This window comes from Coenobita brevimanus, chromosome 108 (genome assembly GCF_032717465.1).
Source record: "Coenobita brevimanus isolate Jiangsu-jjx chromosome 108, ASM3271746v2, whole genome shotgun sequence".
NCBI lineage: Eukaryota > Metazoa > Arthropoda > Malacostraca > Decapoda > Coenobitidae > Coenobita > Coenobita brevimanus.
Genome location: NC_137061.1, coordinates 8,462,442 through 8,475,827, shown reverse-complemented (window position 1 = coordinate 8,475,827; position 13,386 = coordinate 8,462,442). Strand labels below are relative to the sequence as shown.

General features: G+C 42.8%; 1 protein-coding gene across 1 annotated transcript; it reads left to right on the top strand.

Annotated features, from left to right (window-relative positions):
• The first annotated feature begins 307 nt into the window (after positions 1-307).
• Prosbeta1 (proteasome beta1 subunit) lies at positions 308-13,096 on the top strand. Its single transcript, XM_080285821.1, has 5 exons — positions 308-409; positions 988-1,187; positions 4,483-4,612; positions 5,433-5,577; positions 12,453-13,096. The coding sequence occupies exons 1-5, from the start codon at positions 314-316 to the stop codon at positions 12,578-12,580; spliced, it is 699 nt and encodes a 232-aa protein (XP_080141947.1). The 5' UTR covers positions 308-313; the 3' UTR covers positions 12,581-13,096.
• The last annotated feature ends 290 nt before the right edge of the window (positions 13,097-13,386 follow it).

Here is a 13,386-nt window from a genome sequence, read left to right as displayed (position 1 = left end):
AATTAATTCGTAAATTGAAGATAAAGTAATATTGTTATCGCTATCCCCGCCAATAAAGTTCGAAAGTACAGTATTTATGTTCGTTACTTCATCTATTTTATTACACAAGATGGGTAAAAGTTAAAAAACATTATTATATCAATCGCGACGTGGATGTGTTATAATTTTTTCACAAAGAAAACGCATCTCCATCATACTACGGGATATCGACTGCCAATTTATTTTATTTCAACTCCTTTAATATAATCAATTGTCTGACCACTCTTTATTAACCAAAATACATTAAGCTCGTAATCATACAGTGAGTATCATCATGGCGTCCGCGGCTGTGTCAAGTCACTCCACTATGCAGGCCTCCCACCTCGACTCCCTCAAGCCGGATTGGATGAAAAATGAAGTCTTAACGGGTGTAAGTTTTTGCGATTCTCTGCATATTCCTTTAAGCAATGTTAAATGACAGCTAGGGTTGTTTATCATACCGGTAAATTGGAGGCGGCTATGGTGGATGTTGTTTACCTCTTTATTTACTCAGTAATGTCATTATAGTCACATGAAATAATCTAAAGTAGGTTATTTCAATATATGTTTAGAGTTCTGCACGTTCAGTTTTCATTATTTTGGGTAGTGGTCATTTTCCTGCGAACTTCCCAATGCCCACAGTAAAGCATTTAGTGAAATAGGCTGTTACATAGGAATTGTACCCAACCAGTGGGTACTGAAATCAGTAAGGTCACCACTAATAATATGCAGATCTAAGCAGTTTCTCTTCAGTTAACATCAGACAGAAGTGCTTTTTTTTTATGTACTTCGTGAATGAATGGGGTTGGGGGGGTATTCTCCAGTTCCTTTTGCTGATCTTTCATACATATACAGTTAAGTTAGGTTAGGTGAGATAGATTACTTCATTTTGATTGAGATACAGTAAGGGATGGAGATAGAGCTGTGAATACTACAACTATATCATCTGAATTTGGTTGGTCATTACAGACATCCATCATGGCAGTTGAGTTTGATGGTGGTGTGGTGGTGGGTGCTGACTCCCGCACCTCCATGGGTACTTATGTGTCCAACCGTGTCACTGATAAGCTCACCCGAGTCACTGACCGCATCTACTGTTGTCGCTCGGGCTCCGCTGCTGACACCCAGGCCATCACGGATATAGTTTCATCACACATGGAGCTGTTGGAGTGAGTAATTATGGTACAGTGTATTGTGTGTTACTGCTGATGTTGTGGACCCTGGTTCATCTGAACATGAACCTGGTGCATTGCAGTTTGAAATTTTCTTTCTGCATTCCACCATCATCCTTTCAGAGGATTGAGGGGGAGCTGAGAGATGTTTATAAAATCAGGGAATGAGTTATACGGAGAGCACCATGTGAAGGTGTCCCTTCTCAACTGCCATAGTGTATATACTGGATCAGTGATATACAGAATTATTATTGTCTATCAATCTATCTGTTGCCATATGCCATAATCCTGTAAGGGGTGGCTACAAACAAATCACCTCGATGTTGCCCTGCTCTCAGCTCACATCCCCATCTCTCATATACCTCTGCACTCCATCCCTCCATCTCATACTTAGCCTCCCTCTCCCTCTCCCCTCCTCCACCTCACTTTCTATCACATCCACACCACAACACTCCTTCACTTCCTTATCTGTCTCTCCATGTGACTCCAAATACTCCTCTCAGATAACTCATTTCCACTGCTCATACCCTTGACTTGTGTCCCTCCAACAAGGTCTAAGCTTCACATTCATACATTTGAGTTGGTATCAGAATGCTGTCATCCAGTAACTTTTTCACTTTCATGCTCACTTCCGTGTTTCTTATCACTTTCAAAGAACCAGCAACCTTTCTTCCTTGTGGTACCCTTTGAAGCACTTCACCCTCTATACTTCCATCCTTACTTATCACACAACCCAGGTACATAAATGCACTCACATTTTCCATTTCTTGTTACTATTGACATTAACTTATTCATTACAGTACATCTTTCTAGAGGCAAGGACAATTTCCTGACAGTGGCTGGAGTGTGAAATACCGGTACTGTGTTGATAATTTTACACATAAATGAGATTATTAAGTAGCCTATATACGAATACAAGCAAGGTCACTTTTAAAAGATAAGGCCAAACTTGTCTGCCCTTCGCAGTCAGAGCTTACCTTTACCCTCAGAGGATAGTACAGTACAATGCATTCTATAAAAAGTTACCTTAATACCAGTAGCCCATTTCTTACAGAATTGCTGCTGCACAAGTATGTTTTATGATATTTACAGTAGGCTCTTATACGTTGGCCTTTTTGACATTCTTTTTCATTATCAGATCTTAGGTACATTACAGAAAATTGCCTATTAAAGTTCATTTGCTACTTGAAAACCTTAACAGTTTCCCGCAGCTTACAGTGCCAGTGATACCAGTAAGGAAAAATTGTGATTTTTGGAAAACATTCCTGACTGACTGTAGCTATTTTAACCCCCAACTGCTGGGGAGCGGCATATGTTGCATCATTTTAGGTGGACGGCAGCCACCGGGTGGTGATTATAGCCACATTTGTCTCTCGCCACCGTTTCATAATGGTATCCAGGGGTGGAGAGGGAACCCCTGCATCTCACGCATGCATGGCTCAGTCTGTGCTGTGACTTGCCCAGGTGTGGAATGATGTCATTTTGAAACATCCTCGTCCGCATCCCCCCCTCCCTTTGGGCGGCCCCCTTGCATCATCCATCCCTGCCAAACTTCTGCTGATGGATTCAAAGAAAGGGCTAAGTTGATAGTGCAGTAGGGGGTGCTCTAGATGAAACTGTGTCCAGTTTATCTGACAGTGGTCAGACTTCTGAAAAAAGGGGAAATTATCACATAGAGAGCGATGTGTCACGTGCTTTATCCCCTTCCCACGCTGACACATCGGAAAATGCCCTCACAGTGCTTCAGGAGGTAGGACTGGCTTATGACAGGCATGCCATCACCCATGAGGAAGAGGTGGACGACCCTGGAGCAGTGAAAGATGAAGGAGATGGTGATGAGAGTGATGGGCATCAAGTCCATAAACTCCGTCGCTGTGTCTTACCACCACACTCGTGACAAGTGCAGCGTAGTCTCTCGCTGCCACAACCCTCATCACTGCAACCAAGCACTTCGAAGGCCATTTCTCCACAATCTGGTCCTTCATATATGGGGAGAGGGCAAACTATGACCACATGTGGTCTGCATGGCCAGTCAGCATCTCCCCAGGGAGTCCCTGAATGAGGTGAGTCATCATCTTCGTCATCACCTACCTTCGCTTCTCCCTCCTGCTTTTTTTTTTTGACTAGCTACTCTTCCTCTGTGAACAAGAGTTCTAAATACAGATGTGTGGGAGATTGTAAATAGTGGATAAGTATGTGCAATTTTTTTTTTTTTCCATAAGTGATGTTGAATTTGCAAAGGTAATCAGGTACGGTATGTAAAATGAAGCTTGTAAATATCTTGAGTCACCCTTGCAAAAATGGAAGAAACCCTGATGTGCACCTGTAGAAAATAGCTTTCTTGGATAGAAGTTCTGTATTTTTCTTGGTCTTGAAATTGCTGTAGTTTGGAGAATGCAATATGCGATTAGCACCATAATTGTGATATGAAGTGCAAATGTTATAAGTGCTGCAGAACATAAGTAGTAAGGTCAGTATTATCACCATGCTGGAAAAAGGTGCAGAAAAGCATAAATAGAAGTACAAGTGTTTGTCGCACAGTCAAGAATAGTGTGTGCAACCTGCAGAAAAGTTAGGATGGGAAATGCACCATTGCCAGTCTTCTCTCGAAGTGAATACAGGGTGCAAAATTTGTTGACAGTCATTGGAAAATAATTAGATATTTATTTTTTCCCTCATTTGTTGTAGCTGCGTCAGTTCTCCCACACATCTACGAGACATAGCTAGTGTCACTCTGTTACAACCGGAAAACCAATGACAAGCCACATGTACAGGGTGAAGATTCATACCTATGGTGGTGAGTATGGAAAGTTGAGGAAATGAGTGAGAAAATGAGAGTGTTTCTCAAGGAAGGCTGGTTAGTGTTACAAACGCACCACTCTAGCCCAGTCAGTGCTGCCATCGTTAGCCAGGCGCTTGGCATCCTCAGCTGAAGTCAGAGCCGAGAGCTGCCATGCGGACAGTGCCCAAGTTCACCACAAGAAACTACTTCTCGTCTCCTTGTCCCTACTCGTCAACGAGACAGCCCACAAGCCTGGAGATGGTTTCATTCGCATGACAAAGAGTTGATAAATATGGATTTTAATTTGTATCCCTAACTGCCATACTTTTCCAGATATGAAGGTTTGAAAACAGGTTGTGTTGGGGAAAATGCCTGTAGTGAGAATATGTTGGCCTCAAAACAATGCCAGTGCTGTGGGGTTAATAGGATGTTATTAATAAGAATGTTTAGTTTCTTTCCTCCTGTTTGTCATAACAATACAGTACAGTACAGTATGTTTCTCTTCATCAGAGTTAAACTAGGAGAGCCTCCACTTGTTCGTGTCGCTGCCAACACATTCAAGGAGATCTGCTACAATTACCGTGATATGTTAATGGCTGGCATCATAGTGGCTGGCTGGGACAAGGCAAAGGGGGGACAGGTAAGGACATTTGATTAATCTGTGCTGTTTGTGCTAATTTAACCAGTTTTGTGATACTAGCCTTCCTCCCACGTCCTTCAGCATAGAGAATAAGCCAGTTACCCCATATTCTTAAATATCATAATTCTTAATGCCATAGGGGTAGGAGTTGTAGGACTTTGAATCCTTTTTCCAAATAGGATTTGGCTAAAAAAAGACAGTTGAGGTGAGAGTAGTAGAGGATGGCTACCATCAACCCTCAGAGGTACTACCATATACAGTAAGTGAAGTGTGGCTACAAGATTGGTAATTAGCCACACAGTCATCACTCTTAGGCAGGAAACTCAGCCACAAGTAAATAGATTCGTAGTCCAAGACAGCTCATACACTGCTACAACTCTAATTATTACACATTTGAGAGTTCTGTTCCCCTAACATTTTCCTGCAACTTCAGAATTAAGCACTTGCCTGGCTTTTGCAGTGGTATCAGGTTCCAGTTCATAAAATACAACTGTACAATGGCTTGTGACTTGGAGTTTGATATTAGCAGGAACAAAATACTAGAGGAAACTTGGCCACAAAGGAGTTCTGCCTGTGTGTCAATCATCCAATCCTTTATTGCCCTGTCAGTAGTGTAGAAACCCAAGGATAGTCTGCTTAGTTGAGACATTTAAGACAAGACTTACAAGTCACGTGCCCCAGAGTGGCTAATGTTATGTCAGCTTGTATATTCTGAACACCCCTCAGGTGTAAACCAGTATGGGCCACATCCAGTTGTAATATCTTATCCCACTTAACCACCAATGAAAGAGTTAATATGCAAATAACTTTTTCTGCACAGGTGTACACCATTCCCCTGGGCGGCATGATCGTACGACAACCAGTGGCCATTGGAGGATCAGGCAGTACATATGTTTGGGGACACATTGATGCCACATACAAGCCAAACATGAATAAAGAGGAGACTGTCGAGTTTGTCAAGAACAGTTAGTATCGCATATTGTATTCCTCATTTTCGTCATACATTTTCACATTTTCATCATCATCATAAGTTTCTCTGATCAGATTTTTTCCTGGTCTGTGGACCCTACCTCACCCCATCCATAGGTAGGAAATTAGGTCAGGATGATGATGTCTCAGCATCTTGAATATCAGTATTAAATATCTCTGCATCTTGAATATTGGTATTAACCCACGGCGTCCCGTCGACGTACTTCCACATCCTCACGTTATGTCACAGCTAATCCCATCGACGTACTTCAACGTCCTGCAATTGCAAGGTTCATAATTTCCACAATTTTCAAAATTCGCGCGAGATTTTCGATTCGCCCACGTACCCAAGCCTCCCCTACCTGCCGCCAGGCGGGCAGCGTCCTAGACCCCGCGTGACCCGCGCTCGCCCTTGTCTCGGTCACTCACCTGCTAGCAGTGACCCAGGTCAGACATGGCGCGGAAAGGTCTTTCAGACGAGGAAATAGCATCCGCCCTGGAAGCCTTCACTGGAGATAGTGATTCTCCACTCAACGATGATGTGGTAGATCGCGATTACGTCCAGCCAGAGGAAGAAATAAGTAGCAGTGATGAGGAGGTCCCTTCGCCCCGAAAAATGCGGTATGTGACATACTGTAAGGCAAGGGAAGGCCAGCCTGCTCCCCAACCACGTGCACAGCTATCTCTCCATCCCGAATCTGATGAGGACGAGGATGAGGATGATGAGGATGACGGCGGCTTAGGACGTGATATCGCCGCGTGGTTGGGAAAAGAGAAAATAATACCACGAGGATCAGAAGGTGGGGCGAGACGACATATAAGGTATGGTGAAAGTACTTTGTCTGGGGAAGTGGCAAGTGGTGTGGTGGGATTGCTGGGGGAAAGGGAAAGTGTTGTGGCGGCAGCACGGGGTGAAAGTGAGAGTGGTGTGGGGGTAGTGCGGGGTGAAGGGGTTAGTGGTGTGAGGGAGGCAGCACGAGCACGTGGTGCACGTAGGCCTAGGGGAGAGGAGGTGGAGTCACTCCCCAGCACTTCTTTCACCTCAGAATATTCCCAGACTTCCTCCCCACAGCCCCAGGATGTGGGGAAAGGAAAGAAAGGGAAGGGAAAGGGTAAAGGAAAAGGGAGAGGGAAGAGAAGTGCGAGTGATGAGAGGCGCCGCTCTCCACCTCCCCAACCTCCCCCACCACCCTCACCTCCCCACCCTGACGATGGGGACGTGGCTGGAGATGGTGGTATCATGTGGAACTGGGAAGATGGGAGTAATTTTACTCCCATCATTCACCCTTTCACTGAGGAGTGGCGGTCTGGTTGCACGGCTCCAGGTGTGAATGCAGGTTCGTCTAGGGTGGATTTTTTCAACTTGTTCTTTGGTGAGGCGTTTGTGGGGTGCATAGTTGAACAAACTAATATCTTTTCACAATCACAGCGCTGTGAAAGTGAACGTTTGGGAACCACGAGCAGGCATTCCCAACAGTATGACTATCCCGTGACAATTTCAGAGATGTTCCTATCTTTGGCCCTGGTTCTCTTGATGGGTGTGGTAAGGAAAAACCAAATTCCTGCCTACTGGACAACTGACCCAATCATCCTCACACCTTTCTTTGGAAAGGTGATGAGTCGTAACCGATTTCAGTATATTCTCGGCCGCCTCCACTTTTTTGATGCAGAAGATCCAGCCAATGCAAATAACACCGATAAAATGAGGAGAATTAGGCTGGTATTTGATCATTTACAGGAAATGTTCTGCTCCTCATTTTATCCCTACAGAGACCTCGTCATAGACGAGAGTCTTGTGTTGTGGAGAGGCAATATTTCCTTTAGGCAGTACATACCCAGCAAGAGACACCGTTTCGGGTTCAAGATCTTTGTTATGTGTGACTGTAAGACTGGTTATGTGCAAGACATAGTCTTGTACACGGGCGCACAGATAGATATAACAGAAGATCGGAGTATAGGACTCTCTGGGGCCGTGGTGAAGACAATGATAGAAGAGTACCTTAATCTTGGTCATGTGTTGTACCTGGACAACTGGTACACTAGCCCTCTTCTCGCTAGGTTCCTCCACCAACACGACACCGGAGTCTGTGGTACAGTCAAGAGAAACCATCACCATATGGTCAAGATAGGGAGGAAACTTGACAAGAACGAGGTGGTTTTCTTCCAGGCCAATAACATCCTTGCAACCCTGTGGAACCACAACAGGGAAGTTTGCCTCCTATCAACTGTTCACAGCCCCCTGATGCACCGCACAGACTCCGTGGATCACCATAGCGAGAGGAGGCGCAACGTATGGAAACCCGAGTCTGTACTGGCCTATAATCTGAACATGAGGCAAGTTGATCAGTCAGACTCGATGATTTCAAGTGTTGACTGTGCCAGGACCACGATGAAGTGGTACAAGAAACTCTTTTTTCCACTTGCTCGACATCACGGTCCTGAACGCCCACTACCTGCACGCAATGACCACCGGAGTATCCGAGACCTTTGAGGGGTTTGTGAGGGAGCTGGCACGTGAAATAATCGCCAAGCATGCCCAGGACAGACCCACACACCGCACCCGCACCCCCATGGCTGCTCAGACTCCCCTACGTCTTGCAGGACATCACTATCCCAGCGCAATCCCTTCCGACCCAAACCGTCGTAAACCCCAGCGTCGCTGCCATGTATGTAAGCACTCGACAGTCAGACCATCCACTCAGAGAAAAGACACAAGATACAAGTGTGTCGAGTGCAATGTTGCGTTGTGCCTTCAGCCTTGTTTCAAGGAGTATCATAATTTCCTACACTACTGAAACTGTGTGGGAAGGCGAAATGACGCTCTTTATTATGGTAAGGCCAGTCAGTAGGTGCTAAGTCAAATATAAAGTTGAAACGGGTGTTATTTTTTCAGAAAAGTAATGTATAAGTTGAGAATTAATGTAAGTTGAAAGAATTGATATCAAAACTACACCCACTGTGTAATTCTGGTCAGTAAATATGTGATAGCAAGGAAATAAAGTGGAAACGGGTGTAATGTTAGCATGAATAAAACGTATAAGTTGAACAATAGTGTAAGTTGTAATAATTGATGTCACGAGTACACCCACATTCTGGTCAGTAAGTATGTGATAGGAATTATATACAGTGGAATTTGTTGTAATGTTAGTAGTAAGGTATTTTATAAGTTGAATACTAGTGTAAGATGAAACAAATGATATCGCGATAACACTCCCTGTGTAAGTACGCGCAAATATGACGCTCATTTCCATCGTAAGTTCTGAAATTATGTGATATCAATTATATCAAGTGTAAACATGTGCAATGTTAGTGGAGAATTATTATATAAGTACAAAAATAGGTTGTAAGTTGAAATAGTTGTCAGAGCGACTTCACCGTGTGTGTTATTATGCGCTATTATTACGCTATATATTTACGTAAGGCCTGAAATAATCTCAAAACAGTTCTATAAAGTTGAAAAATGTATAATAATATTAGAAAAGTATTATGGAAGTATAAAAAACACAATACGAGTTGAAACAACAGTCACAGCGAGTTCACTCACTACGTAAATAAGCGCTAACATTACGCTAAATATTATCAAAAGGCCTGTGAATACGTAAAAACAGTTCAATAAAATGTAAAATGGTATAACGTTATTGTAGAAGTATTATGTAAGTTAAAAAAATTATATGTATCATGATTTTAGAATGTTAGCGATTCATCGTGACCAAGTTGCCCGATTTTGCTCGTTTCACACGATGGTACAATGCTTATTTCTGCTCTATTTTTGTATAAAATCCAATATACTCTTTTATCACATGTTTTTATGTTTGTAATAAATACATATCTACTTACTTTCATTGGTTTCCCAGACTTATAATACCATAGAAAACGTTAGAGGCTCAAACCGCCTACGGAGAACACGGGGCCAGGTGGGACCAAGGCATACCTGGTTAGGGTAATTAGGGACCCCGGGGACCAATTTCTTTGCCACTGACCATTGTTTCTGACCAAAAGCGAAAGTTTAAGCAAAAAAAAAAGGGTCGAAAAATGGTCGGGATTGGGGGGTACCAGTGGTCAAAAAGTGGTCGGGACGGGGCGGGTTAATTATCCCTGCATCTTGAATGTCAGTTTCAGAATTAGGTTGATTAATCTTTGAAATAAGATACTGCCTTATATCTTACAGCCTAGACCACATTGAATTCAGGGTAAATTTGTGATTGTCTCTTTCAGAACGCTGACGTCTTTTATCGTCTCTTCTTGCTGCCTTGAGATAATTTCATTCAGTTTAAGAATGGCCACTGGAATTGAAGGGGTTAGAAGTAGTCTTCGTTAGCCCTTTTAAGTAATTGATATGACAGGGAGGTGGTAGGTGGGGGCACCCACCATCCACTCACTCAATGTAGTGCTGCTCTCAGGTGTTTGCCCTTTTCTCTCCTCCTTCCTTCTTTCCTTTCTTCCTCTTGTGTCTTTCTTTACTTCATTCTTTCCTCATCCTTCTGCCTACAGGTGACTTTACACCCCCTTTTCTGTTTTTTGCTTCTTCATTCGTTCCTCTTCATTTTGCCCATGGATGACTCTACACTGAGTGACAAGCCAGAGGGTTTCCTGTACACCAGGAAACTATTTACTACGCTGGGTGATAACCGTATAACCAGATTATGGTGCCTGGTGTGTTAGTGGGTAATTATGGTGCCCCAATTGGATTGAGCCAGTGAAGGCTTTTTTCCATGGGGTGGTTGGGGTATATTGCTCACTTAATGCCACTCAGGGATGAGTGAGGTTGGTCACTGTCATCTTAAATGTCAGGACCAACTTGCCTAGCCCTGGGCTCCTATGCTCCTCATGGGGCAACATAACATTGGATGATGGATGGATATGACAGGGAGGATAGACAAGGAGTGTGGAAAGTATTAAGAATATGTGGAGTAAATGGAAAGTTGTTGAATGCTGTGAAGAGCATGTATGAGGGTGCTACGACAGGAGTGCATGTGGACAGTGATCTGTGTGAATTTTTCTGTTTGAAAGTTGGATTGAAACGGGGGGGTGTCATGTCTCAAAGGTTGTTCAATCTTTATATGGATGGGGTTATAAAAGACATACAAGGTAGTGCGGTGGATGTTGGAGTGGCCCTAATGAGAGTGGGCAGTGTTTGGAAACTCCCTGTCTTGTTGTTTGCAGATGATACTGTGTTGTTAAGTGAAGATGAAGGGGAGCTGCAAGACTTGATAAATGAGTATGGAAGCAAAAGGTGAATGTATGAAGAGTATAGTTATGGCCTTTGAGAGAAATGAAATCACTGAATGTACAGTGAGTTTGGATGAGGAGGAAATGGAAAATGTGAGTGTGTTTAAATACTTTGGTAGTGTGATAAGTAAGGATGAAAGTTTAGAGGGTGAAGTGCTTGAAAAGATTCAAGGAAGAAAGATTACTGTTTTGTTTAAAGCAATGATAAGAAACGGATGTGAGCATGGAAAAAAAAAAAAAGTCACTGCATGTCAGTATTGTGATGCCAACTCTGATGTGTGGAAGTGAAGCTTGGACTTTGTTGGAGGGACACAAGTTAATAGTGAGAGCAGTGGAAATGAGTTATTTGAGAGGAGCATGTGGAGTCACATGGAGAGACAGACTAACAAATGAGGAATTGAAGAAGCGTTGTGATGTGGATGTGAATGTGATGGAAACATTGGGTGAAATACATTGAGATAGTTAGGCCATATGGAGAGGAAGAGACTGACGAGGAGAGCTTATGCAGGTGAGGTGGAGAGGGGGAAAGGGAGACTAAGGATGAGATGGAGGGATGGAGTGGAGAGGTATACGAGAGAGGGAGGTGTGAGGTGGGAGTAGGGCATTGAAATGGCGGGGGACAGGGTAACATGGAGACGATGTGTTTGTGGCCACCCCTTATGGGATTAAGGCGTTTGGCAGTAGATGCATAGAATTAATTGATATCATGTTTTGTTTTCCTTCTTGTTACTGTCTCTAAATAGCATTAATTATCTTGAGTTTGTTTTAAGGGGGAAACCTGAGTTGTTTCATGCATTATCTAGAACAGTCCATTAATGACTACAGTAAGTTTGCAAACCAGCCAGAAGACCTTTAGGATTTTGTTGTAGTTATTCATGAACAAACTCTGTAAGTACTTGGTCAAGTACAGGTACCGTAATTTAAAAAAACATCAAATTTTTAGAAACAGCCGTGCTTCGCATCAGTCAGTGTATGTTAGTCCTCCACTCGTTGACCGTAGGTAAATCCAAATTCCTGGGCAATATTGCAGAAATATATTTACACAAGAACAGCACAGGTCTTGCCTCCACCATGCCACCCTTGTCTCTGGCCCCCAAGCGGGCCCATTCCTATCTCTCTCTTAGATTGTGTAGGCAGAATTTGAACTAGACCAGACCTTAGATAAGGGAATTAGATCACGTACACCCTGTATAGAACACACATACTACTGGTTTACAAGTGGTTACATGTGTCACATTTTATTGGGGATTCTCTTTATAGTTCACTTGTTGAATGCTCTCCTTTTCCAATTTGTGGTTCCTACCGGACCCAGTTTTTAGTGGGAAATTAGGCTAGGATTATGCTGGAGAGGAATGCTTTCCTTTTGTAGCACAGATATGACTAGTTGGTCCCGCTGCTTAGTTGTACACATGTTCCACAATTTAATTCTTATTCCTTGAAAGGAAGCTGGTAAACAGCCAAAAAAGAACAATCTCAACTTGCAGTTCACCGAGTTCACATTCAAATGAGCCTGGGGCCACAACAACAGGATTTGAATGGCTGGATTTTATTAGCATTCATTGATACGACATACATCTTTACAAAGTAACTCACCCGGTATTTATGTTTGCTGTATTGTTAACAGTAAGTGTTTGTTTGGCAGCACTAACCCTGGCCCTGACCCGTGATGGTAGCAGTGGTGGTGTTGTACGCGTAGCAGTGATCACAAAGGATGGGGTGGATCGCCGTGTCTACCTCCACAATGACCTTCCACAGTTCTACCAGGGATAGTACCCACAAGAACAACAAACTTTGCACACACCACACATACAATTTTTTTTTTTTTTTTTCCAGATCATCAATTTGCTTTTTGTAGATACCCACATGCTGTTGCCCATCAAAACCCAGTGTTTCTGTATTTTAGTGCTTCATTGGTGACATCATCAGCCAGCTCAAATGGAATCAGAGCCAGGTGTAAGTGTCCAACAAGACAGCAATTTTTATGGGGAAAACTATTTTATGTTTCAGTTCTTCACAGTAAACATACTGTACTATTGTACTGTATGTTTTGTACTAAATTGTCACATGGTCATGTGTGTCTATATTGTAATTTTACAGGGGGTGATCATAAGAGAATATTTAGGTATACATTGTAAAGGAGGGGAGACCCTTGTTTCTTATATCGAACTACTGCTGTACTGTAATTAGATTGTTTTTTGCTAGTTGCATATGCATTAAATTCTTTAAATAACAGTGCCCTGTATCAAACTGTTGTACACTTTATATTAAAAGCTGGATTGGAAAGTTTTTATTAGTTTTTATTTTATGCATACTGTATAGGAATCCCTCCAAAATGCTGTAAAGGACAATTTTATACAGACTTACCATCATCATGATTTTTTTAAGATAAATGGGAAAACTATCAACAGTATGCCTAGTGAAATAGGGCAGACAATCACTTGCATACCACTCGAGCAATAAATGTACAGTATATGTACAGTATATACATCATCATCATCACCTAATCCTGTGTTGCCCTATGAGGAGTGTAAAAGCCCAGTCCTAAGTAAGTTGGTCCTAACAAGGTGAGAGTGACC

Coding starts and splice junctions, on each gene's coding strand:
- Prosbeta1 (XM_080285821.1), top strand. CDS start 314: ATGGCGTCCGCGGCTGTGTCAAGTCACTCCACTATGCAGGCCTCCCAC. Junction 410..987: donor AAAATGAAGTCTTAACGGGT/GTAAGTTTTTGC, acceptor TGGTCATTACAG/ACATCCATCATGGCAGTTGA. Junction 5,578..12,452: donor TGTCGAGTTTGTCAAGAACA/GTTAGTATCGCA, acceptor TTTGTTTGGCAG/CACTAACCCTGGCCCTGACC.